The sequence below is a fragment of the Trachinotus anak genome, unplaced genomic scaffold, assembly GCF_046630095.1.
Source record: "Trachinotus anak isolate AG129_WGS33_773 ecotype Australia unplaced genomic scaffold, CSIRO_AGI_Tana_v1 ptg000012l, whole genome shotgun sequence".
Lineage (NCBI taxonomy): Eukaryota > Metazoa > Chordata > Actinopteri > Carangiformes > Carangidae > Trachinotus > Trachinotus anak.
In genome coordinates this window covers 19,069,214-19,094,777 of record NW_027273863.1, presented here as the reverse complement: position 1 = coordinate 19,094,777, position 25,564 = coordinate 19,069,214, and the positions used below count along the sequence as shown (strand labels likewise).

Below are 25,564 nucleotides of genomic sequence, written 5' to 3'. Positions count from 1 at the left end.
AGGTGTGTGGAGACACCTGAGCATTTCAGATCTGTGCACTATCTATCAATAGACCAACTAATCTATTACACAAAGGATCCTGGCCCACTTGTTACTAATGACACCCCCACACACAATCCCATGGGGCCAGCCTTTAATTAGACAGTGACTAAATATGGATTCCTCCTCTGTCGAAACAAGTCAAACAAGTTTTTCCTTGAAATAAGCAACGGCTTAAGTATTTTTCTGTTATGATTTTTACTGGCATTACGTTGTTATGTGCTCCTAAAAGGAAGCAACTTGACGTGAGGAGCGAGAGTTGTTTGTTTTCTTGGTGTCTTTTTTTTTTTTTTACTCAAATGGGAAAATGGGGAAGAAGCTTACTGCAGACAGAGATGTCATGTCATAACAGTTAGCCTGAGATTTAACCAGAGGAAGCTTCAGTGAATATAAAGCTGAATATCAACACAGGTCAGTCGGAGGCCTGTCTCCAAGATTGCTTCTGCAGTAATGAGGATCAGATGTTGTGTTAATCTGGTGTTTGGGGTTTTTTTTGGCTTTGTAGTTTGGCTGCTTTTTGTCATCTTGGGATTTCCTTTGCATTCATGACTCAAACCTTGTGAGACTCCTTTTTATGTGCGATTAAAAAGCGTGACGATTATTATCTTTCCCTCTAATTTCTCATTACATTTTATCTCACGGAAACTGCAGGCGATTTTTATCTCACTGGTGCCAGAAAAACTGTATTTAGTGCTTACTTAAAATGTACTTTAAGTGATTTCAATTTCAGAGTATGTTTTAAGTCGTTTGATTTCAAAACCAGGAAAAAAGATTTGCCGTTGATAGTGACGGCACCTTGCTTTCATTAAGTATGGCGGTGGCTCCATTGAATGAGTGGCTGTTGCTGGAGCTTTTTGCTTGGTGTTGCTGATCAGGAAGCGCAGTGTTGAGCTCCACAGGGGGAATGTGCAGGGCGTTGCCTCTGAGGGAACACCAGAAAGAGAAGAGAAACAAGAACGTGTCAGAACAGGCTCATCCAGTCTGCTGGCAAACCTACACAACAAAGTATAAATCACCTCCTCTCTCTGTGCTTAAACCCCATTCTCACAAATGCACTTTTTCTCCCCCACTTCTCCCTTTGTTCAGCTGTTTTCAGTTCAGGAAATCATGAATTCTTCCTGTTCTGCATTTCTAGAGAATATTGATTCCCATTTCCAGTGTTGAGAGCCATATTCCGTCCCATTTAAAAGGCCTCCCTGTAATCAACCAGGAAATGCAGCTTTATTTTGTCTGAGTTTGTGCGACACAGCTGCTGTATCCTTTGCAGTCTCTACTGTCCCACAATCCATTGTGCATCATTTGGATCAGTTGTTCTCAGTTGTGTTCAGAAGATTGTTGGTAACAACAACAACAAAGTCAGGAAAAATCACATGATCACATAATTTCATTGATCATTGATAACTGGGAATTATTCCCAACCTTTGGTTTGGGGTCCCACTCAGCTCTTGCAAGATAAATTTGACAGGTCACAAGACAATTAACAGGATAGGAAAGCAGAAAAAAAAACCATTGTGCAACCTCAAGGCCTCTAAAGGTTATTCAGATATGGCAGGGTCAATATTACTCTTTGGTGTCCCTGTTTAAAACCCATAGTCATATGCAACTAGTGCTAAAGAGTTTGGGAGTTTGGCAACCTTCAAAATAGATGGATGAAAGAGTCACTGCAGGCTTTGAATACAGTAGAGAACACCAGGCATGAACTCATCGTTTGTTTGTGTCAGCAGTCTCAGGGCATTACAGATAAATGGATGTCAACATCCGTCTGTCTCGGACATTCGGCGGGGTCCAAATGTCCGAATGAGAATGTGGTCTCAGATTTTTGGACCCCACTGTATGAATGTTGTACTGATGCTAAAACCCAGGGTGTCTGTCCTTCCAGAAAGACTGAATAGAGGGACAAGACCAGAAGGCATGAGCATGAAGAATGATGACTGAACATCATCGCCACATTCGCTCCAGCAGCATAGCTGAGCAACAGTTTGTTTAGACTTCTGTTTGGGAGTGATTAAAAAAAGCAAATCAAGTTTTTTTTTTTTTTTTACAGCAGAAGTCTCTCCAGATCTGGGGGTTGGTGGACAACAGTTTTTCCCAGGCATGCAGCCACGTCTTCAGTCTTTTGTCCAGCTATTTTTCCCATCACTGTTTCACATAGTCTGTAGTGTCCTTCAGTGATGGCATAACTTCCTTATAAGACCATTATTGTTTCCTGAGTTAGAGAGAATTAATAAGTGGTGGCTGTTTTGGATGAGACCCTTTGCTAAATCAGTTTATAAAAAACAAAATGTTTACCAGATGTCCATCACCCATTAAAGTGAAATGTCAAAACTCATTCTGTCAACTCGGGTATCATCAAACTTTTTTGCCCCACCTTTTTTGAAGCCATATTCCTTGTAATAAACTTGGAAAATTCTTGGTTTTGAGTGGTTCACCTGAATGAATTATTTGCTGTGGTCTCTGTAAAGGATCAGAAATAAGTTCTTAGCCTATACATAGAAAGAGCCTATAGAGAGAGAAAGAAACAAGTGTTTACCGTGTCCCAGTTCAGGGGCTGGATCCTCTGAAGGATATGATTATAAAGGTGGGTCCTTCAGAGGATCCAGCCCCTGAACTGGGAAATGGCAAACACCTGTTTCTCTTTCTCTGCCACATACCGTCTTTACTTTTCTCTCCACATTCCTTTCATTTTTGTCCTGCTACATCATCTACATCTTCCTTTAGAAATCTTTGATTGATCTGAGGAAAATTAAACCCATTCATGTTTGAGAAACATTTCAGTGGACCTTTCCAGCAAACAAAGGTTCTCTGGGAAGCACCACTTCAGCCATTCAGTGCTGTACCTGCCAGCATATGATCGGTACACTATGCAGGTCTGTCACAGGTCTGCATTACTCTGGCGTGTTAAGACACGGTCCTCAGCATAGCTCACACAGGAATGAAGCACAAGGGTACATTTAGAGGCTGTCATCGGCTCAGTTTGGATTTTTCTTTTCCCTTGGGAAAGGTTAAAAGTTGGGAAGTAGAAGCTGATCCAGAGTCAACAGAAGCTAATAAGCACTCATAATCCTGTATGTGTCATTTTGCCCATTGACTTTGCCTGGGTGGAGTCTGTTGTTGCTATTGATAGTGAGCCTTAGATACCGTCTCTGTTGTGTCACAGGAAAACAATCCATGCAACGTTCCTACAAAGTCTAAAACTCGTGATTAACACATTTATGGATTATTCTGTCAAAGGCAAGATAATGATCACAAAAGTTTTTCAGACTCAAAATTGTCATCATCAAATAACTTAGTTTGTCTGAACAACTGTTCAGACATTTCATTTTAAATAATAGAGCTGAAACTATAAGCTGATCATAAGAAAGAGACTAAAGCTGAAAGTTGTGGGAACCAGCTAATATTTGGTTTTTTAACTTGATAAATGACTCAATAATGAGTCAATTATTAAGCTGGTGGTCAGTTATCTGGTGGTTGACTAATTAACACATAGTTCCTTCTCAACAGTTGGTGCATTTCCTGTTTATCCAGTGTTAACAGAGGAACCGCTGTAACAGTTTTATACAAGTAGCGCTTTATTGATCCTGCAGAACAGAATGTAACATAATTTCCACTGAAATCTAAAAGATTACGCAGAAACAAGAGTAATCAGGTCACTACTGACTGTCAGCAGAGCAGACATCATCTGCTACTTAAAAATCAACTGTACCTTTAGTGACAATGACAGAAATTTAATATTCAACTCCACTGTGTTTATTCATAGGTTCTTTGTCAAATTAACAAAAGGCTGCTTATTCATGCTTCTGTTTTCAGTGCTTGTGGGCACTTAATCATGTGCATGGCAGATGTGAGCCTCTCCGTCTGACTGTGTGTCTGCAGTGATGATTAAAACACCGAGAATGCAGTGCGGTCATTAAGTTAAGCCAGGTGGACCGAAATACGATGTAGTGATGCAGGTGAATCCATAATGGTATTGTTGTTGTAAATAGTAACTTCTTGTCAATGTTAATGTCAGTGTCAGCCAAGCAACTTCACCAAAAAAATAATTAAATAAATAGTATCTTCGTGTCATATATCGTACAACTTTTTGATACTCCCCACTACTGTTGTACTTACTGTTTTGTCTCATACTCTGTTGCAGACTGCACTCAATACAACATAAGCTCAGGGTTACACCAACTTGATCCTTGCTGTTACATAACATTGCTCACAGATACCATGCCCCGCCATCCACAATCCAAACTGACTTATTTGATAGCTCCTCTTTGTAGCAGACATTTACACTGTTTAGGTCTGGGTGCCAGTGTCTGTGACAAACTTGCCTACAAAATTTGTCTGTTTATTTTAGCGAAAACTTATGTTCTCTATGTTTCAAACAGGCCTTTGGCAACGCTAAGACTGCAGAGAATAACAACTCCAGTCGCTTTGGGAAGTTCATCCAGCTCAACTACCTGGAGAGTGGTGTCATCAGAGGGTGAGGCACCATGTTTTATTCTTCTCACCAACCTCCTGACTTCCTTTAGTGAATCTTCAAGGCTTCTGCGTAGAGAAGTTTATCTTGGTTCATATATTTGTTTAGTTTCACAGTTAATTTTTCTCCTCGTGTCATATTTGGACAATGTTGGCAACCTCACCAAAGCTCCACATGTTCTGTTGACATTCCCTGCTTGTGTGTCTCTTGCAGGGCAGTTATTGAGAAGTACCTACTTGAAAAGTGCCGCCTGGTGTCCAGAGAGAAGAGAGAGAGGTATAATGAAGACTCACTTAAAATCCTCAGAGAAACGTCATAACTTGCATTGCGATTTAAAATATGGGCATGGAAATGAGTCTGAACTGATATCAACCTTCGTCACACTATCACCAATTTGTACCTGCAACCCGATCTAGCCATTAAAAGCGGACCACGCACGAAACAGACTTTTACAGCTCCCTGTGCAATGAAAGGTTGAGTCGAAATGAAACCTGCATAAGACCTTATTGACTGTATCTGCACTCTGTGGCCTCTGACCCACAGGAACTACCACGTGTTCTACTATCTGCTGGTGGGAGCATCCAAAGACGAGCAGGAGGAGTTTCATCTGTTAAAGCCGCAAGATTATCTCTACCTCAAGCAGGTACCTTTGATCCACAGTCTTTGCAGCAGCAGTAATATAGGTCAGGAAGGACTAGCATAAGGCGCGATGTGTCATTTGATGTTATCAAATGGAGGGAAATTGGTGGTAGGTGTTTGATAGGAAGAGAACCACTTTATCTCAGAACTCTCAACAGTAAATTATAGCATGTCGAAGCCTCCCTGTGTAGTGAGTAAACAGACACTCACATAAAACTGTAAAACTGCTCTTCAGTCTACAGTGCACCTGTTTCGCTTTCAAAACATTTTGGTGTTTGACTGAACTCTGATGTTGACTGAAAAATGCAGGTTGGCCTCTGTCAGGCTTCTGCTGTGTTTAATTTATTGTGACTATGCAACATGGACCAACTACCATCAGTTTCCTTTATCATCCCGGTTGAGGATCTGTTGTCACCTTTCTTGTCGTTTGTAGCTTTTTATTATTATTTTATGGATGTGTTCCAGCTGAAGTCATGAGTCATTGCTAAGGCTCATAATGAGGAGTGTGTCTTTATGATTTGCTTTGCTCACACACGACAAAACGCATACATAGAATATGTGTATTCATATTCATAACATAGAAAGTCACTGAGTTCAGTGAGGTTGAGCATAATTTGTACTCAGTGTCTCTGAATGAAATGTTATAGGTTTGTGTACCTGATGATGCGGAAGGACTCAGCAACATAACTGTTACTAGTCTCAAGCTTTGGAAACTGAATTACAGGTGTCAACACAACCTGGCAAATGTGAATTAATCAAATCAAGTCAGTGTATTGATAGAACACGCTTATAAACATAGCAGCTCACAGAGAGGTGACGGGCACAATAAGATGAAAAATCATTAATGAACATGAAAATCAATAAAGTATTAGAGTATTAGATCATTTTGAATGAAGAAAAAAAAAATACACAACTAATGTATAATACAAACGGTGTGACCAGTCAAAAAGCTAAAGAAAAGAGATGATTCAGTTGATCTCTGTTCAACACTATTGATTATGTGTGGACAGTTTAGATTGATATGCATGCACCACTGTGGCTGCGCTCAACATTCACCCCTGTCTCTCTCCATGTTCTCTCTGATTATTCTGCAGCAAGACCTCCATATAGATGATGAGAAATTTAGGCAGGAGTACAAGAGGCTCCATCAAGCTATGGAAATGGTTGGCTTCCTGGCCTCCACCAAGAAACAGTATGTATGGTTTGGATAATATACAGCACATCTGAAATGCTGCAGGCTGCAGGCAAACAGTGTTTACCTACCTTGTTGGAAAAGTCAACAAAAGAGTAATTGCATCGTAGTAAAAAGGGCTTGCATAACAAATATTACTTGGAAATGTTGAGTATTTAAACCAAAAGTGCAAATAATAATTAGCTCTCTACCAGGAATGTGGGAGTTGTCATCAAGGATACAGCCGTACATGCCAGAAGGTTTAGAGCAAATATTATTACTGTACTTGGTCCTTTAAAAGGGTGAAAAAAGCTAAGAAATGCTTATTGTAGAAGGCCCAGCAACGTTTCACTTTCAGTTAGTGTTCACAGTCTGTACACTGACGTTGCACAGTGTTCAGGTAGCTGTACCAATCCAAAAAAAAAAAAAAACAGTACTACAGCTTGGCTAACTAGTGTGCAGTTTAACTGAACAGTGTCTAAAAGTAACTGCTGTCTTTACTGATGTCAGTAACAGGTCAGAGCATGTCAAGACAAGCAGGAGAAAAATGCGGCAAGCGAGTCGGCAAGTGCCTGACGGCATCGGGACACAGCGTACACGTAGAAGTGCTAGCAGCATAGTTTGTAACCTGTTCAGCGTGGTTTCTCTGGTGGATAGCCACGCTGGAGCTGTAACCGTGATTGTGAATGACTCCACACAGCAAAGTAAATGAAAAGTAAATATTAACAGTCTGTTGAGACATATGTTCCTTACAGGTTGAACTAACTCAGTAGCTCCTGACCTGCATGTGCAGCTTGTTTTAGGCTTTGTTCCCTAAAGAAGCTGACGAGACATAACAGTATATAAAAATAGATGTCGTTAATATCATCAACTATTCACTGCTTTTAGCTTCTCCAGTACTAGATGTGCTTGCTTGAAGTCAACACTGATATGTTTATATCAACAGACAAGTGTTTGGTCTACCAGACACTGTGGCTTGTTGGCAGCAAATGCTTCACATCAGCTCTGGTATTACTGACATACAGATCAACTATCAGCAAGGCTGTAAAAAAAACTGTAAAATAGATACAGACGAGATACCAAAAGATACACAAGTCAGTATAACAAGCCAAACTACTTCACTCCTGTAGTTAGCAAACAAAATCAGTCATGCTGATCAGTGATTAAATGTTTAGTCAAAAAAAAAAACAACCATGCTTCATTTAATTCTGCTGGAATTTAGCACTGCAGTCAGCTGTCCTCGCCCACGTTACACTACAGCTAAGGACCTCCAGTATTGCTGCCAGATGTGTCATCTGTTTGTGTGTGTCTTTGTACCATGCAGCATATTTTCCATCCTCTCTGCCATCCTCCACCTTGGCAATGTGACGTTCACAGCATCAGAGGACACTCAGGACCTGGAGGTGGGACCTGCTGAAGTCTTGTCTACACTGTCTGACCTGCTTAAGGTAAGTTCCTGAAGCACAGTGTACACTGCTAAATCATCTGGAATTATTATCGACGCTAGAAATCTCCACTCGATTTCGAGTGTTGTGTTAGCTCAACAAAACCCTGTACTGAAAATATTCTCACTGTGATCAGAACAGCCCCCTAAAGATAAGCTTTGTCATCATTACACCTAAAATTGCTTTCTGTATTGTTATAAAACAAACATGTTTCAGTCTGGTGGCTTTGTCTAATACAGTAGTTGTTAGATTTTCTTGCAGACTAATAATCAATTGCTGTATTGTCGAATTGTCTCAACACCTTGTTTTTTTTATCTCCAGGTGAAAAAGGAGGTTCTGGTGGAGGCTTTGATCAAGAGGAAAGTAGTGACTGACAAGGCCACCACAGTTTCACAGTACACACTACAAGAGGTATAGACTTTACATTTAGTATCAGGGCTGAATATGATATAATGATTCACTTGAATCATTAGTCCGAAATCGTCAAAGTCAAATTGTTTTAATAAACTTTTTGATTTGAGTTAAGTTTTTGATTTGCTGTGTTTGATGTGTCTGTGCATATAGGCCTTCAAAGCGAGGGACTCCATGGCCAAGTCTTTATACAGTGCTCTGTTTGACTGGATCATCCTTCACATCAACCATGCAATGCTCAACAGACGAGACATGGAGGAGTCAGTCTCGGTAAGTCACTAATAAGCAATGCTGACCACAGGAGAAATGTTTAGTCAGATGAGAAGGTAAATGTCTGTATTGGGCCTCTTCAAAAAATAAGTTTTTAAGTTTTGTAACAGCAAAAAATAAGTTGTAAAATATCTGTGAACACATGTGTCCCAAGTCATGCTACAGTTGCAATATTCTGCAAAATACACTGTAGGTTTGGTACAGTTTTGTAGCTGTTAGCCTTAATGTAGCTAATGAAATACACAGTGCCAGTATACTACCTTTTGTATGTTTGTTATGAATTGTCCTGTTTGCTGTTTTGTTTTGTTTTTTAGTGTCTGTCTATCGGAGTCTTGGATATGTTTGGATTTGAGAACCTCCAGACAAACAGTTTTGAGCAGCTGTGCATCAACTACACCAATGAGAAACTGCAGTATTACATCAACCATAACATCTTCAAGCTTGAGCAAGTAGGTATATTTACAAATATTTTTGGGTTTTCTTTTTTTTTTTTTTTTTGTCAGTTTCATTTTTCTTTAAATTTGCATGGACCTGAGACAGCTGGAGAGTTTTATCCCCCCTGTTGCCTTTGTACACTGAGCACCTTGTTATGTCAGTGCCTGAAAATCCTGGAAAAATCAAACAATTACTAATACTTCACTGTGTCATTACCATGGAGTCAAATCCATTTACATTTCCTTCAGCTGATGATGTGATTGTGATTAAAAATTGTTCCAGGAGGATTATGTGTCCGAAGGCATCACTTGGCAAAACATTGACTGCACTGACAACAGTGGCTGCATTCAGCTGATCAGCATGAAGTCAAGCGGACTCTTTGACCTGCTGGATAAGGAGAGCAAGTAAGTGGACTTTGCCTGTGACATTTCCCCTGCCCACGCTTTACGTCAGGTCCCATGGGTCAAAGACATCAGGGCGTTCGCAAAACACATTTAAATAATGTGTAGTGACAAACTGGCCAGTCTGATCTTACACATAAACATTTTAACAAAGGGAAGAGTTGTGGTAATTGTATATTTTACAGCTGTATTTCACAATATTGTGATTTATTATCTGTTTATACTCCGTCTCTACTCATGGACATCCTCAGAAGGAGTTAACAGTTATTGACAAAGTTATTGACATGATCGAGTAAGCATTATTGAATGATAATCTAAAGCATAGTATCAAACACAAATCTATAAATATTATTTTAATTTTTTATTTTTATGAAAAAAGCTTCAAATGTGTCAAATCTGTGTAACAATACTCTAATATCATCATGTCATCACTTTGTTGTTGAAAGCTAATAACCAGTTATTATTACTCATCCAGTGTTCTCTGCCTCTCTAGTTTGTCAGCGTGATCAGTTGAATAAAGCAGCAATTTCTGCTGCTCTTCACATGCTCGGTTTTTTTGAGTCAGTCTCCTTTTCTTTATCAGATATCATATGCTGAAATGGATATTTTGTCCTTCTCTCTGTGTATCTCCAGCCTCCCTCAGGGCACAGATGAAACCCTGTTGGACAAGCTGAAGCAGCAGCATCAGGACAACCCACTCTTCATGGCCTCTCCAAATACAAAGCCGACTTTTGCCATTCAACACTTTGCTGGGAGCGTTGAATATCATATCAAGGTGGAGTATTTGTCCCACACTGCAAGCATCCATATTCCACAGTGTAAATCACAATTTCCCCAGCGACATTTGACATTGCTTTCCATCATTCCACTGTAACAGAGTGTTGATCTGCCGTGGCCTTGTTAGATAAACCCCTGTGGGAAAAACCTGAAAAATCTATGTGAACTAGGTGAATGATTAATGCTGCCCCTTCCCCCGAGAAGACTGTGGATTTATTGTAAAGTTTATACATGTAATGAACGTGGAGCGCCACTGATTCTCTTTTGTGTAACTACACTAACAATAAAAGCATTCAGCATATTGTAATCATGATTGTTGTTGTTTTTCAGGATTTCAGAGAGAAAAACACTGAGCACATGCGTCCTGAAGTCGTATCTCTTCTACGGAGCAGCGAGCGAGCGTTCCTGCATCACCTGGTTGCGTCCAGCCCAGAGGCGCTGTTCAGATGGGGCGTCCTCCGAGCCACCATTCGCATCCTCACAGTATTCAAAAACATGGGACGCCAGCGGGCAGAACAGCGTAGGTAGCTTTAGTTACTAACTGAGCCACATTTTCTGCTGCAGCCATTCACTCTTTTGCAATTCTAAAAATGTTGACTCGCCTTTAGATCTGTTTTTGCAGGACAAAAGCTGGTTACAGCTTATCAGGAATGACATGTTTGTTTAGCTGATTTTTTCTGAATAACTCAGCCTCTGCACCATCAACACTTTTTTTTTTCTTTTTTCTTTTTCTGAACAATGTTCTGATGATTTTATACAACTGACTTGTTGTATTATTATTCACTACAGTAGCTGCCAGGCGAAGCTCCCGCATAACCCTCAAAGACATGAGACAGCGCAGCAGTACTGTGGACAGACACTCCAGGTAAATATACACATCATATACACATATAATATAACACCGGTGCATTTATAGTGGATTTTATTGCACATGTCTCTCTTTCACTATCACTATCACTTTATTTTGATTTTGATACAACAAAATGTGTGACCATGGGTCTTGAATCAGGCAGGCATTTTCTGTATTACCAGGTGATTAGGAACTGTAGCCATTAACCATCCAGGTTTCATTCCAAAAAACGTTTTCTCATGTATTTATTCATTGTCTCGTGTATTTATTCTCAGTTAATGAGTGATTTAGCAAGAGAGACACAAACACATTCACAAATCTCACTAGAAACAGAGAGGGATGAGTGTCTCTGACTTCAAGCTGTGTTGCAGTTCATTCCTGTAGTGTGTAGGTGTGATCACCAGAAACCAGTCTTCCTCATGTCAGAGTTGGTATGAGGAAGCCAGTCTCTTCCGTGATTGGGTGTCACTGTTATCAGCTCTGAACACAACTAAGGATGTTAAATATCTCAGCAGCTGAGATAGCATGGCTTCACAGCTGATGACACAGCTATGCTGATGTCCACTAGATGACAGTGATAACTGCATATAATTCACACTGATGAGTGCAATAGCTAATCAGCTCCATCACAGGACTAAAAGAGATGGACAGACTTAAAGTTTTATTAAAATAAAAAAATATTCCCTTGGTGTATTTTTTATTTAAGACAAAATAGTAATACCCTTTGCTGATAAAGTTAAAATACTTCTCTGAAATTTACAGCAACAGCTTGACTCTGGATTTCTCCTTTGATCACTCTGATGAACATCCTCTTGATGTATTTGAAGACATCTTTGCCAATTATGAAAAGAGAAAGTAAGTGGGCCAGATGCCCTCAATTTAAGCACTCTGATGTTGATATGTTATGCGTCAACTTTTCACATTCTGTTTCCAGGACTGTATGTTGTATGGAGGCTCATGTTGTTTGTATTTTCTGCAGGAAGAGTAGAGGCGGTCGACAGAAGCAGGTCATTCCAAAGGTAAAGTGTCAGTAAAGGCTGTAGTGTTGGTGAAGCACAGTGCTTTACAAGTCCCTTCAAAAGCAGAATAAATAATATATATAATAAAATAAAATTAGATGTTTGTTATAGACCTTGTGTTAGCTCATAGATGTGTCTTATTTTTGTTTTATCAAACAGAACCTCATGGATTTGCGCTCACTCCAGCATATTGTTGGTCTCACTGCCCACGACCGAACCAGCAAATCCATCTTCCACCCTCACCAGAGAACGAGGCTTCCTACAGTTAGCACTCAATTTCAGGTTTGTTCTTCTTCTTGTCTTCTTCTCTTTGTAACTTTGCTGCCTATTTATTGTTCTATTTCATGATTCCCATCTTGAATCATATGTAAGAAGGAAAGTGTTGTCCCAGATTGAGATATCAACCATACAATCAAAGTGATGCTCACTTTTATCAGCTCATTTCTCACGAGCAAAGGAAAAATCCCAACTATACATTTATGGTAAAATAAATAAATAGATAAATAAATAAAGCTATTTAGTCTTACTCACTGCTCCTGATGTACCACACAGGCCTCGCTCAGAAAGCTGATGGAGACGATTGAAAAAGCCGAGCCTTTCTTCATTTTCTGTGTTCGCTCCAACGCTGAAATGGTAACGTCATGTATGAATCTGTAACCTCATCCGGGTAAATTCAGTCATACATGTTGGACTGGCTAACACAGCTCACCCCTGTGGAAATTATGTTTTTACAGAAGGAGCTGTACTTTGATGATGAACTTGTGCTACAGCAAATCAGGTACACAGGCATGCTGCAGATGGTCCACATCCAGAAGTGTGGTTACAGTGCCAAATACACATTTATGGTAAGATAAATATAGATATCCAGATATACTAGATATTCATAAGGAATTTAAAATGAAAAGGACAATTTTAATGTATATCAGTAAGAAGAGAGTGAATTTGCATTTCTGATATTGTTTTTCTCTTGATAACAGGAATTTGTTGACAAGTTCAGGATGTTGCTCCCAAAAGGAGCAACTGCAACTCCTGAGCACATAACTGAATTGTTTGAGAGGATGAAGCTGGATAAGTCCACCTACCAAATAGGAAAAACCAAGGTTAATCATTTCATTTGTATTTTATGAAGATCATAGTAACTCAGCATGGTCTAGTGTATTAGAATGGCCAGATGCGAAAAGTAGTGTTGCCATGGTCAGGACACTGGGGTCATTTACCCGTGTTTCTGTAATGGGGTTTGGGTTTAAATTATTCAAACATGACATGACATGCAGGACCGATGTGATCATTATAATGTCTCTTAAGGTAAACTGCTTTAAAAACGTGGCCATGACTCAGGGAACACTGTCACTTACTAAAAACAGGACATGGCAGATTTCATGCTTTACATGAAGTCATAAAAAACACGAGAGTCACATCAGTAATGTACGCACTTAAATGTCATACCGACTACAAAGGACCACTGTGCCGCGTGCTTTGATCTCGCCTCATGCCTCCCTTTCATCTACTCAGGTGTTCCTCAAGCAGAAGGAGAAGCAGCTGCTCCAAGACACTCTCAACAAAGAAGTGATGCGTCACATCATCATACTGCAGCGCTGGTTCCGTGCTTGTCTGATAAGATTGCACTTTCTGCAAAAGAAAGATGCCACATTAATCATACAGGTACGCTTTATATTAAATACCTTATAATTAAAAAAGTAGCTTAAGATATCTCCTTAGGAGGACTGCTAGACACTGAAAACCATCACAGTTTTCCAAAGATATGATAGATAATTGTCACATTAACAATTCACCCACACATGCATATGAAATGTCACTATTTGAACATGTAATAAGGCCAAGGGCTCATTTTCAGAATGAAAGTGGCCAAAAAAAAAAAAAAACCATGACAGCAGATTGAAATTGACCGAGGAAGGATTTCTCTTGTTTCAGAGGAGCTGGCGTGAGTTTTATGAGAATCAAAACCGAGCTGCCACAGTGATCCAGACAGCTTGGAGGACTTCCCTGAAGAAGTCAAAGGGGAAACATGAGGGGCAGGATGACACCCGGCCTGGACGGGACAGGTACACATACCACTGTACCTACGCTGCTCACACTGCAGGAGCACCAGCTGCTCCTGTTGAATAAATATTTCACTTAAGTAGAGGTGAACTTCTTTTAATGTAAAAAGGCAACTGCCTGATTTTAGTGTAGAAGCCAGCACATGCCTTGTATTATAACAGGTTCCAGGAGGCACCATCTGAACATTTAAGATATAAATATTGAGTCCACCTTGGTAACATGACATGTCAGGGATACTCTGTCAGTGTGCAGCATGTAGGTGCACTGTTCACCCAACCTGACTGACATACAGCATTTAGAAAAGCTGCATTTATGATAAGAATTCGGCTGAATGTGTTTGTCTTTGAAAAAGCAATTTTCATTTGAGGATCAGTGTCAAAAATCATCCATGAGTTGTTGCAAACTGTGTGACAGACCTTTACTCAGAACTTGCACATTACACGTTAGACATCACACTTTAGACTGATATTTCACTCCGCACTGAACACCACATTTTGCATTTGATGTGTTTATCTGAAAGGGAATGAACATTTTACAGTAAAAAGATGAACTTGTCACATTTCTGTATCTGTGATGAGCTATAATAGATTCATATCAGCTCAGGTTTCATATTCAGCATGAGGTAATTCTTGTTCAATTTACAGTATTTCAGCTAATATTAGATTCTAAACAGATAATAAACCATTACCATTTATATTATGGAGACGGATGCTGTGATGCCAGTCTAATGTAATGTTCTTCCATGACAGCTTGACAAAAAAAGAGTTAAAGAGGCAGCATAAAGTGGAGTTCAGCCCCAACAGGACACAGAGGGACCAGAGCAGGGAGAGGCGAGGATCCCCTCCGCCTCTTAACAGACCCCTCTCCCTCCCTCTGGACACTAAAGTTGGCAGTGATGATCGCTCCCCCAGCCCCTCTACGAGCAGCTCACTTCAGCGTTACAAAGACATGGGGGGCATTAAGGAGAAGGCCGAGAGGTGGAGGGAAAGACAGAGCGAGGGCGAACCGACAGACGAATCGAGTCCAGAATTACGCCGACGAAGAGACAATAGAAAAGATGAGTTTAAGTAAGTTTCTCACTTTCAACAAGCTCTTTTAATAATGAGCTTTCTTTGTTTCAATAATCTGAACATGTGTTTCTATTTTTCCGTGTAGTGTGTCACTCTCATGATAAGATTATCACTCTCATGATAAAATCGTATTTTAGTCCCACAATAATCCACAGCTCTGCTCTTGTTTCTATCTGAAAAACAGCCGCAAAGGGAAGTCCATGTCTGTTGATGAACTGTCCAGGATCAGCTCATCAGGCTCTGACAGCTCACCTTCTACCAATGAGGTAACCTCTGTCCTTTGGTTATTACATAATACAAAGCAGTGTGACTGGATCATCAACCAGAACATTCAATCAAATTCTTATTTTACCTCAAAGTTGTTTTTGTTTTCCTTTCCAACAATAAATGTCGGATTTGGCTTTTCAAAGAGCTGTAGTTGTGTGTGCTGCAAACATATGTGAATGCAGACAAACCCGTGAATGAAGGCTCAGTACACATGAACCAAAGACAGCCTCCCAGTCTGTGCCTCATCACCTTTCCTGGCCCAATTAGGTCAGGGTGCGTCTCCGCAAGCAGCCCAAACGCAAGCGGCGCTTAGCCTATGCCCGCAGCGGTTTGATGATAAACTTTGGAAGCTCCAAGGAGAGTGAGTACTGGAGCTTTCCACTGCCTCCCATCAGCCCCCATGTGGCCAGCCTGAAGAGCTCGGCCAGTAATGTGGATGTCCGGGGCCTCGAAACCCGGGTCAAGGTACTGACCAAAGGGACATTTTCACTGACAATGACTCTCCTGTGCATGCAGTCCTTGCATGTGTATGTCCCACATGGATTGAAGGTTTCATTGTTCTGAAACTTCACATTTCTTCTGTGCAATCCAGGACAAAAAAATGAGCTGTTGCTTCCAAGCACAGGGAAATAATAAAGGCCATTTCAAAAGCTCATTTCTGACCTTTTTTTCGTCTCTTCGCCCAAATGAACAGTGGGTCAGCTGGTACAGACCAGACTCGCTGCAGAATATGGTGAATTGCTTATATGTCAGTGTGTTTTTGGTCACTTTAAAGTTAAGACAGGGGTTTGATCATGGTGGTTTCAATTCTAGCTTATTGCCTCATTTGTACTCATTGTGATTATGTTTGTAGTACATGCACACCAAAAATTAACCATAAATGTGATTATGGAAATTATTATTTAAATCAGTATTAATAAATGTTTGTACAGTCTTTTGATTTATTAAGCCCCGTCCACACCGTACTCATATGTATTTTTAACCATACATGGCAACTTGTTTGGATCTTAAGCTACAAGGTATCAAATATACGGGTCAATTGTTAAATGGATCCCGGTGATGGCAAAAATCATTATATTTCAAATCATGTATACTCATAAAAACCCTACCGCTGGTGTACAGAGCCAATCACATCCAATAATGAATGTATTAACAAGGGACAAATGAATGTGTACATTTGTCTTTTAGATTTTACTAACCTGTTTGGGCCAAGGAAACATGTTCATGGGGATAATAACAAAGTTGTTAAAATATGAACAAATTTTTTTCATACTAATTAAAGGAAAAAAGGTCAAAGTTGAGGTGACAGCAAGGGATAATGGAGCTTTGCGTGATAAGTAAAAATGGTGAAGGACGACCACTATCATTGCTAATATTTAATCATGCTTATGGGGGTCTGGTTTGGTGGTGGGGCAGCTGTGGGAAGCCTTTTTGAAGAGGTGGGTGCGGTCGCTGCAGGGGAACATGGTGTGGAAAGAGGACTGACTCTGTTACTTGGGACATTTGGTTTTCCTGTAAAAGTTGGGGGTTTTTTGGAGGGGATTTTCTCATAAATATATTGTATTTTATATTTCAACTTGCATGCTCAACTTGCAACAGCATGTTCATGTTGTAATACTTTTGCAGATACCAGCAGAACCTGACGGGACGAGGTTCAGCCTTCCGTCACGGCCCACCAGTGAGGACTCAAGACAACAGGGGTCAAACCAATCACAAGTCACAACTCCTGAGAGGTAAAATGCTTCACTCAGTTGACAAATGAGAAATTATTCAGAGTTTTGAGTTTTCAGTACCAAGCTTTTTGTTATTTACATTACAGAATATAATGCTACATGGAATTTATTCAAATTGTCCTTTTTTTTTTTTATTTCAAGGGTTTGGTTTCTCAGTAAGTTCCTCCGGAAACGGGCACCCAAATATTCCCCGAGCTATGACTCTTCACCGGATAAAACGGGTAACCAAATACCACAAAGCTGTAGTCTTAATATATTTACTTGTACAGCGAAGATATTTTAAATGTATATGGATGCATATATTTTGTTTCATATAAACTGAAGTATAAACAACGTGAATAATTCGGAAGAAAGGTTTATGGGAAAGATGAAAAAAGGAAATAATTACAGTGTTACAGCCTTACATACATGTATGTAAATGTAATGTTGGTGTTTTGGTTTGGTTTTGGTTCATTTATTACTTTTTTAACATATATCACAGGTTTATATACACACCTCCCCTGTTTACTGCGATCTGGAGGTTATTTACTCAGCAACAACTACTGTCAAACCTGGGTCTTCATGACATGTCTATTTTAAAGTATCCTGTACATCACCAGTAGATAAAATGTTTAAACTTCTGAATCTCACATAAGACTCATAACGCTATGTCCTACAGTCACATTGCCTAGCTACTCTCCTCATCCCTACCACATGCCAAACCAAAGCAGCGGGAGGGCTAATCGAAACCCCACCATTCGAATCAGCCGGGCCACACGGGCGATTGAGTGGAACACCTCTCTGGACCGAGAGATCACCAACCCCAAGGAGCTACGAAACCTGGACGAGTTCCTCGGAAACCAGGTGAGGGGAAAGATAGGCACAGCAGATGCTAACACGTATATATAACTTCTTTGCTCTTTACTGCACTTTTATGTTTTTAATTTTCGGATAAATGGTCTGTGCCAGTTGACCCTGTTACTGTAGCTTTTAGCACAGACACACAAGGAGATGTGATGGTTGTCATGTAGTCCAGTTATAAACAATCTGAAAAAACATATTTGAGGGATGCCCTGGTGGTCATGAGGCTTTATGCTCCTGACCATGAACTGCAGACATCCCCAGTCTGAGTTCATTCAATTTGAATATTATAATATTAATTATATTAATATTTCAAATACAGTTTTAAGTATAGATTCATATGATTTGTTTTTTCATAATGTCCTGTTTATACATTTATTTTATCTTGTCTTATTAATAACCTTTCTTCTTCTTCCTCTTCTTCTCAATATTATTATTATTATTGTTCCAACTCATATGGATTTCTATAATTTTGTAAAATAATTCAACCTGCCTTTACAAGATGGACAGTAAATAAAGTATGTAGTTTTTGATTAATCCTGTATTCCTCATATTCATATTTTCATATTCATATTGTCGCCAGGTGAATGAGCTGCGAACAAGAATAAAAGAGCTGTCGCAAACAGAGAGCATCTTCCTCACAGCCACCATGCAGTTCAGAGAGACCATCAAAGGCATGTACTCCGTCCAGGTAAGTCAGTGTCTGTTACCATATGAAGAAGTCATTCAAAGCTTCGTCTAGCAGAGAAAAAGAAGGAGGAACAGTTCTCTTTTCCACCTTTTCCTGGAATGTCTCACTTTTGTGTCATATTGATGTCACTTATCTAAAACCTGCCACTAAATGTCTCACAAACAAACCAAATTAAAGCAATTGAAAAGTAAAAATGGTGACTCGCTGTGCTTTCCATGGACACTTTGTGACCAACAGAAGCCCCAAATTGCCTACAAAGATCTGATGAAAGGCTACCACAACAAAGTCAACACACTAGCAGCACCCAAGGAGAAGGCAGAAGTCTCACTGGTGGTCAACCTGTTCCAGTCTGTGCTGGACGGCTTCATCAGGGGTGAAATGAAACGAGTGGAGTCTGAACCATCCAAGGTAAATTTGGGAAATTTCACTCAGTCACCACTTTGAGAATATAAACTTGCCTCACTTGTGTATCTCACTTCTGGCTTCTCTCAGGCTACTAAGACGACAAAGAAGAGGAGGAAAAAGGACAAATGTGTAAGATTTATGTCTTACTCTGTAAGTTTTGTCATTGTGAATCTAGGTTAAAAAAATCCCATCTTATTGTCTGTACATCTCGTGTCTACAGCCTGATAGTCCTCTGGATCACCTGTTCAGCACCTACCAGGTGAACATTATGCAGTCATGTGACTTGTGTGGCTCTTACATCTGGGGGATGGAGAAAGCCTACATGTGCAGTGGTGAGTTCAAAGAGCTGCAAGAACACAAAATATAATGGTGTTTGAAAACATACCCAATTAAATTGAACTCTTTCTGTTTTTCACTGTAGCTTGTAAGTTGATATGTCACAAGAAATGCCTGAATAAAATCATCACAGACTGCTCAACTCGGTGCGCCAGGCAGGTGGGAACAGAACAGTTTCATGGCTCCTAATGTCAATTTCTCAAGACCCACTGTCCAAACGTGAGACATCTCTCATGTTTACTTCTGTTGTCTTTCCATGTGATAGGATGACAGTGTACCAGGCTCTCTTCACTTTGGGGTGCAGGTGTGTGTCCTCACCAGTAAAGCCAACCCCGTGCCTATGGTGGTGGAGTTGTTGCTGTTGCATGTGGAGCTAAATGGCCTCTACACTGAGGGCATTTACCGCAAGTCAGGCTCAGCCTGTCGAGCGAGGGAGCTCCACCAGATTCTGGAGACCGGTAAGAAATTTCAAAATTGTGTCTTAGGAATCCAACAAAGCCAGTCAGCTAGTTCACGTTCCACATGAGAGGATGTTCCTTGTGTTATTCATTTCCGTGATTAGTGTTGAAGAAGGACAGCTACAACCAATGAACAGAAGTTCCTGTGAACTTTAAAAGTTGGGAAATTACATGAGCAGAGAGACATGTCAAAAGTTATGCCGTCTCATATTTTCTTTATACAAATGAATTAATGCTTCATTTCGTTGTGTGACACATCTGTGTTTTCAGATCCTGAGTCAGCATGTTTAGAGAATTACCCCATCCATACCATCACAGGTCTGGTTAAACGATGGCTCAGAGAGCTGCCTGACCCCCTCATGACCTTTTCCCTCTACAACGACTTTCTGCATGCTGTGGGTGAGTAAACACTGATAGTATTTTAATTTTCAAATATAAACACTGAAGGGTCCAGTTAGCATGTAAGTGCATTCCTGACGGTTGAGTTTTTTTCATACTGATAGAATAAGAGCTAATAATACATACAAACCATATCATTGGATTAGGTATGTTATCTTAAGTGTCATCCTAAATGGAGCTGTGTATATGTTCACTGGTTTGGTTGGAATCGCTGAGTGATTATTTTGCATAATGCAAGATGGCAGAGTTCCAGAAATCCACTTAACGCTTCATACACAACATAACACACATAACAGACGCAGTGGGAGCTGTCTATCTAGTGTGACGTACTACTGGAAGTTGGTCTTGTGATTATGGCTGCAACTAATTACTTTTGTTATTGATTACTCTACTGATTATTTTCTTTCATTTTTAATTCTATTAAATGTCAGAAAATAGTGAATACAATTATCCCATCACAGTTTTCCAGCATGCAGGTAGATGTATTCACATCTTCTGTTTAGAAAAATATAATACACACAATAATATAAAAAAGTTTTCAGCGATATAATATGAAACAACAGCAAGTCCTCACATTGGAGAGCCTGCAACTTAACAATAAACTTTCTGTGGATTAATTAAAATGATCATCATTTTAGCTGTGATCTTGTCATCAATCTGCTTCTTGAAAAAGTCTGATATGGGAGCTCACTTTGACAAGTTGATCAAATTTATAGATGATATTTTTATTTATTTTTTTTTTTTTTCAGAGCTGCCAGAGAAAGCTGAGAGAATAAGAGCTGTGTACCAAAAGGTTGATGAACTTCCTCCTGCTAATTACAACACATTAGAGCGACTCATCTTTCACCTTGTCAGGTAGGAAGATTTTTATCTTATTTGTGGGAATTTGTGTGAGAAAAGTCATGAGAGATCTTGACCTGTGTGTCTTTTAGGGTGGCAAAGGAAGAAGAGCACAATAAGATGTCACCGAGCTCTCTTGCTATTGTGTTTGCCCCCTGCATTCTGCGCTCTCCTGATGCTAATGACCCCTTCCTTGGTATGAAGGACGTGTCCAAGACTACACTGTGAGTCAACATAATGCACATTCCCATAACTGTCCACAGTACAGTCCTCCAGAGGTTATTTATATAGACATTTTTCATGTCTACTGTAGGAGTGCAGCTTTAAAACACTGTCTGTGTCCAGAGATTACTTTTTTTTTTTTTCTTTTTTTTTTTTTTGGTTTGGTTGTTTCGGAGGCACATTCATATTTGACTCTGTTGTCTGCAGGTGTGTGGAGATCCTGATCTCTGAGCAGTTCAGACGCTACAAAGAGAAGATGCAGAATATCCAGGAGCTGGAATACGCAGAGGCTCTGGCTGTCAATCAGCTCAAACTGAGAAGGCAAAACACGGTGAGAGGATATTACAGGGCTGCACCGGCAACAGCCAGGAACCAGGGCTGGAGGCATTATGTTGTCAGGCTGTCTGTTCCATTCTCGTGAATGTGATTCATTCACATGAATTTCTTCAAATTTGGCAAAACACTCACTTGGACTCAGAGATTAACTTCTTAGAATTTTGTGGTCAAATGTCAAAGTCATGGTCACTGCGACCTTACAAAACATGTTTTTAACTCATTTATGACACAATTTAACACAAATGTCTGACAGGATAAAGATATGTAGTGATGACATTTTATAGCCAAACGGTCAAAGGTCAACTTTACTGTGACATCATAATAGAAAGAGGAGATTGTGACCATATTTCCTGTAACTTTGCAGAAGAGGCAAACAACCACAAAGTGGTGTTTTTTGCCCATAAGGGAAAAAGTATACCTACTCACAGAAATGTGTCAGAGAATCAGCCAGTGTTACCTAATGTTAAATTCTCAGTATAAACAAACAAAATCTCAAACTTGTTTGCATTTGAGCGATTAGATAGCTTGTAATATAAACTTAAGCTCTAAATGAAAGAATTATTCTGAATGAATATAGTTTTTAGAGCAGATAGGAAGTAGTTCATTTTTGGAATTAAATTCATGTGATTTGGAGCTAGTGTCTTCCTTTAGCAGCTTACACCCAACCACTATTACTGATCTTTGTGCAGGTTGTTGAAAAGCCTTCAGATGTTCCAGAGGAGATACATACTGATGAAACAGAGAAGACTCTCATCGAAAGGATCAAGTCCATCAAGCAAGAAAAGTGAGATGAGATTTTTTTTCATTAGAGTTAAATGCACCATGACCAGTGCCTTTAAGATGTTTAAAATGACATGAGTTTGAATAATAATATCTTGTGTTGTTATTTCCAGGGTGGACTTGGCCTGCAGGTTGCCTGACCTGGAGCAGGAGCAGTCTGACAATGACAACCTGGACTCGTCATCATCGATGAGCACAGAGAGTTTAGAAGACCGCCTGACGAGCCTGGAATCGGAAGGTCAGTAGGGAGGTAAGGTATTTTCACCTTCCTCTGTTTTTAAGAAAAAAATAAATCTAATATCATTGTGTTGTTTTTTTTATGTCTACTATAGTACACAGTATATCTGACATTATATCATTATAGTCATTATAGTCTTCCTCATAAGCTCTCATTTTTCATTCTTCACATTTATGACACAAACCAGTAAAACACTGCAAATCCTTCCCATGAAAGATTTTCCATCTTTCCATCTTTGCATCTCTCTGTGACAGCCACATTTTTGCTCCGCCTTCAAGCTTGGCCTATAAACATTTTCTCCCTCAGGCAAGGTGGGAGGACACATTTAGAAAATCCAAAAGCATTTTGTTTGAAGCCTACTGAGGCCGTGAGAAAGTAATCACAAGAGAGTAGATGTTCGGCCACTCCATATTCTCTTTAACCCTGTGTGCTCCCTTTGGAATAACTGGCCCCATTCATAGTTCCTTTTTGTTTTCTGTTTCCATAATATGTGGTCAAACCAGCACAGGAACTTGTGGTTGACAGAGGCCGTGTACTATAAAGCTAACGGCGACATTAAAAGTTACAACACACCCACACGCTGCATCCACCCATGCACTCACCACAATTTAACACATAGTGATCATCATTCCACCATTCAACTTCGGCCTGTTCATAGCTCACAGTTGCACAGCTTGCACTTGTATTGTTGTTTACTCTGCTCTCATAGCTGTGCACTACTGTGCATATATGTATGTATACACAGATTTTTATTTTTTATTTTATCATTCTTATCTTTTTTATTTAATGTCTGAAGGCTGGGGTAGAAAGACATCTAGAAAAGAAAAACAAAAAAAAAATTCCACCAGAATTTGAAAATACAGCCCTCCTATGCAGCACACCCCTCACAGGCATATGCATGCGCTTCATACACATTTGTCATAGAAGCAACACAGCCGCAGCCATGAGCCTTTGGGTGCAGTTAGCAAAAGGCTAAACTGTTAGCAACATTCAGCATAGCCACTCATCTTCTGCTTTGATGGTAAATCTACCTACACAAAGTACTACAACATATTTAGATATTGCAGGAAAATGAAGTTAGCAGCCTGTTACCTGTCCTGGAGGAGTACAGCAAGTTCTCTCAATCTCTGATACGCTTCACTGATGTGATGTGATCCCTTCACATGTCCATCTCAATGGATGTGCACCCATATCTGCATTTGTAGAAGAGCCAATAAGAATGCTTTCTCTCTGAAAAGACCTGTGATTGCCCGTAGTCTCCTGTCACGGGCTAGATTCTCTAAAGCCTGAAAAGAGAGCCAACAGGAGGTGCAGATGTTTAGTTTGCTCTCCGACCACTTGGAATTTCAATATGCTGAAAGGTGATTAGGAAAATTTTGTCCACTGATGCCAAAAAATGACTGCCTACCCCAGCTTTAAACCTGCTTTGGGGGACGCTCCCATCCAGGAATTTCACTCATTCATACTGTTGCAATTGTGATGTGACAAGAAACTTGATTTATTTTGACAAGGTATGTTGACTAATCTGATGTTGCTACTCCCAGGAAAGGCGACCATGCGATTGAAAACCCAGAAACCGGACTGCCCGCATAAACCTCCTGACCTGGCGCAGAGAGTCAGAAGTTTGATGGCTCAGACAGATGATGAACAGACAGGGTTCACATCAGGACAAAAGACAGATGTTACTCAATTCATGTGCTTCCTGCCCAGCCAAGACAACTCCTCCCCAACCGACAAGCCTCAGGTCGCCAGCAAGACTTTCAATGGGAGCTTGGATGACCTGGACATCCCTTACATAGATGAGGATGAAGATTAAACTTGAGCATAACACCACAAGTTGTAATAATTTGAACATTCCCAAGTATGTGTTAATAGAGGACATGTTATGGCAAAATGAACTGAGCACTTTGTTTTACAGACTTTTCCATTTGTCAGTGCTGCTATGGAAACAAAGTGCTTTGAGAATTTATATGTATAACAGGGAAATCATATGGACTTTTCCTTTAGGGTTTTTATAACAGATCTGAAGAAAAATCATCAGCAATAACTATGCGCACTATGTCACTGTTTATCACTGTGTGTGATTTTTAAACATATTTCAGAATTGTACAGTACACATTTTAGAAAAGGTAGGTATCTTGGACCATTTCTGTGAAGCTTTGTCTCTTATCTTTAGAGAAAAATGGGGCAACATGATGAGGAGCAATTTAGGATGCAAGTACCTCCTTTACCAATGCACCATATTCTCAGCTTGATCACTATGGGAGTTTATGTGGTTTGTGGAAAAAAAGATCTTTAAAGTGTACCACATGCACAACATTGTACATAGAGTGATTTTCCATTGTACAGAGTTGAGTTCAGTTCAGTTGTGTTTTTTTCGGCTTGTCCTTATACTGACTGCTGTGACTGACCACTGCCTCAGTGTACCTGTAAAGGAAATGGTCATAATGCTGCCTGTTAGACCTGACTGAATATATTTGCCTCACTTTTCTTGTTTTTGCAAGGCTGCGCAGTTTCACCAACTAAACATTTTGTCCAGACATGTAGGTTTGTTATTTTTAACATGCATGTTTATGCATTTTACAAGGGATAGGAATTATGCATATTGTGGTGGACATCCTCTGATTTTTTGTCACCAATAGAAATAAACTGACCATTTTCAAGTGCCTCATGCAGTAATACTACTACTAATAATAATAACACAAACAATGTCTATACTGCATAAATAGAACGGGTTTATTGAAAGACTGTCGTGTTAGACTGCATTAATTTTGGCCAGGCGTTCCTAAAAAAAATGACGATTGAGTGTACATTAAAATGATATCTGCCAGCATGCATGATGAGTACTTTTAGTTGGTATTTTGTTTTGCTCAATTAAAAAGACCTCTAACAGAATATTTCTACATTGTGGTATTGCTACTTTAAAAAGTTCTGACCAATTACACCACAAGTTAAAAGGAGATTAA

The 25,564-nt window shown here is 39.8% G+C and overlaps 1 protein-coding gene across 4 annotated transcripts in view; it reads left to right on the top strand.

The window, feature by feature from the left end:
* LOC139628515 (myosin IXb) overlaps positions 1 to 25,501 on the top strand; it is a 29,340-nt gene extending 3,839 nt beyond the window's left edge. For 2 of the 4 annotated variants that reach the window (XM_071490228.1, XM_071490227.1), the window contains exons 3-41: positions 4,413 to 4,507; positions 4,718 to 4,780; positions 5,048 to 5,147; positions 6,238 to 6,335; positions 7,639 to 7,762; positions 8,081 to 8,170; positions 8,324 to 8,440; positions 8,755 to 8,889; positions 9,158 to 9,279; positions 9,910 to 10,051; positions 10,384 to 10,573; positions 10,843 to 10,918; positions 11,666 to 11,758; positions 11,883 to 11,922; positions 12,082 to 12,204; positions 12,475 to 12,555; positions 12,657 to 12,767; positions 12,900 to 13,022; positions 13,435 to 13,584; positions 13,855 to 13,985; positions 14,733 to 15,050; positions 15,238 to 15,319; positions 15,588 to 15,785; positions 16,947 to 17,053; positions 17,195 to 17,274; positions 17,712 to 17,896; positions 18,477 to 18,584; positions 18,822 to 18,992; positions 19,077 to 19,118; positions 19,210 to 19,321; positions 19,411 to 19,484; positions 19,591 to 19,783; positions 20,054 to 20,182; positions 20,932 to 21,037; positions 21,115 to 21,246; positions 21,452 to 21,575; positions 22,270 to 22,364; positions 22,474 to 22,598; positions 24,143 to 25,501. In XM_071490228.1, the coding sequence (XP_071346329.1) occupies positions 4,413 to 4,507; positions 4,718 to 4,780; positions 5,048 to 5,147; positions 6,238 to 6,335; positions 7,639 to 7,762; positions 8,081 to 8,170; positions 8,324 to 8,440; positions 8,755 to 8,889; positions 9,158 to 9,279; positions 9,910 to 10,051; positions 10,384 to 10,573; positions 10,843 to 10,918; positions 11,666 to 11,758; positions 11,883 to 11,922; positions 12,082 to 12,204; positions 12,475 to 12,555; positions 12,657 to 12,767; positions 12,900 to 13,022; positions 13,435 to 13,584; positions 13,855 to 13,985; positions 14,733 to 15,050; positions 15,238 to 15,319; positions 15,588 to 15,785; positions 16,947 to 17,053; positions 17,195 to 17,274; positions 17,712 to 17,896; positions 18,477 to 18,584; positions 18,822 to 18,992; positions 19,077 to 19,118; positions 19,210 to 19,321; positions 19,411 to 19,484; positions 19,591 to 19,783; positions 20,054 to 20,182; positions 20,932 to 21,037; positions 21,115 to 21,246; positions 21,452 to 21,575; positions 22,270 to 22,364; positions 22,474 to 22,598; positions 24,143 to 24,414 (4,857 nt within the window). In that variant the 3' untranslated portion in view covers positions 24,415 to 25,501. Of the gene's footprint in view, positions 1 to 4,412; positions 4,508 to 4,717; positions 4,781 to 5,047; positions 5,148 to 6,237; positions 6,336 to 7,638; positions 7,763 to 8,080; positions 8,171 to 8,323; positions 8,441 to 8,754; positions 8,890 to 9,157; positions 9,280 to 9,909; positions 10,052 to 10,383; positions 10,574 to 10,842; positions 10,919 to 11,665; positions 11,759 to 11,882; positions 11,923 to 12,081; positions 12,205 to 12,474; positions 12,556 to 12,656; positions 12,768 to 12,899; positions 13,023 to 13,434; positions 13,585 to 13,854; positions 13,986 to 14,732; positions 15,051 to 15,237; positions 15,320 to 15,587; positions 15,786 to 16,946; positions 17,054 to 17,194; positions 17,275 to 17,711; positions 17,897 to 18,476; positions 18,585 to 18,821; positions 18,993 to 19,076; positions 19,119 to 19,209; positions 19,322 to 19,410; positions 19,485 to 19,590; positions 19,784 to 20,053; positions 20,183 to 20,931; positions 21,038 to 21,114; positions 21,247 to 21,451; positions 21,576 to 22,269; positions 22,365 to 22,473; positions 22,611 to 24,142 lie in introns of all 4 variants that reach the window. The other 2 variants (XM_071490231.1, XM_071490229.1) reach the window with 2 other exon arrangements.
* Positions 25,502 to 25,564: the final 63 nt, after the last annotated feature.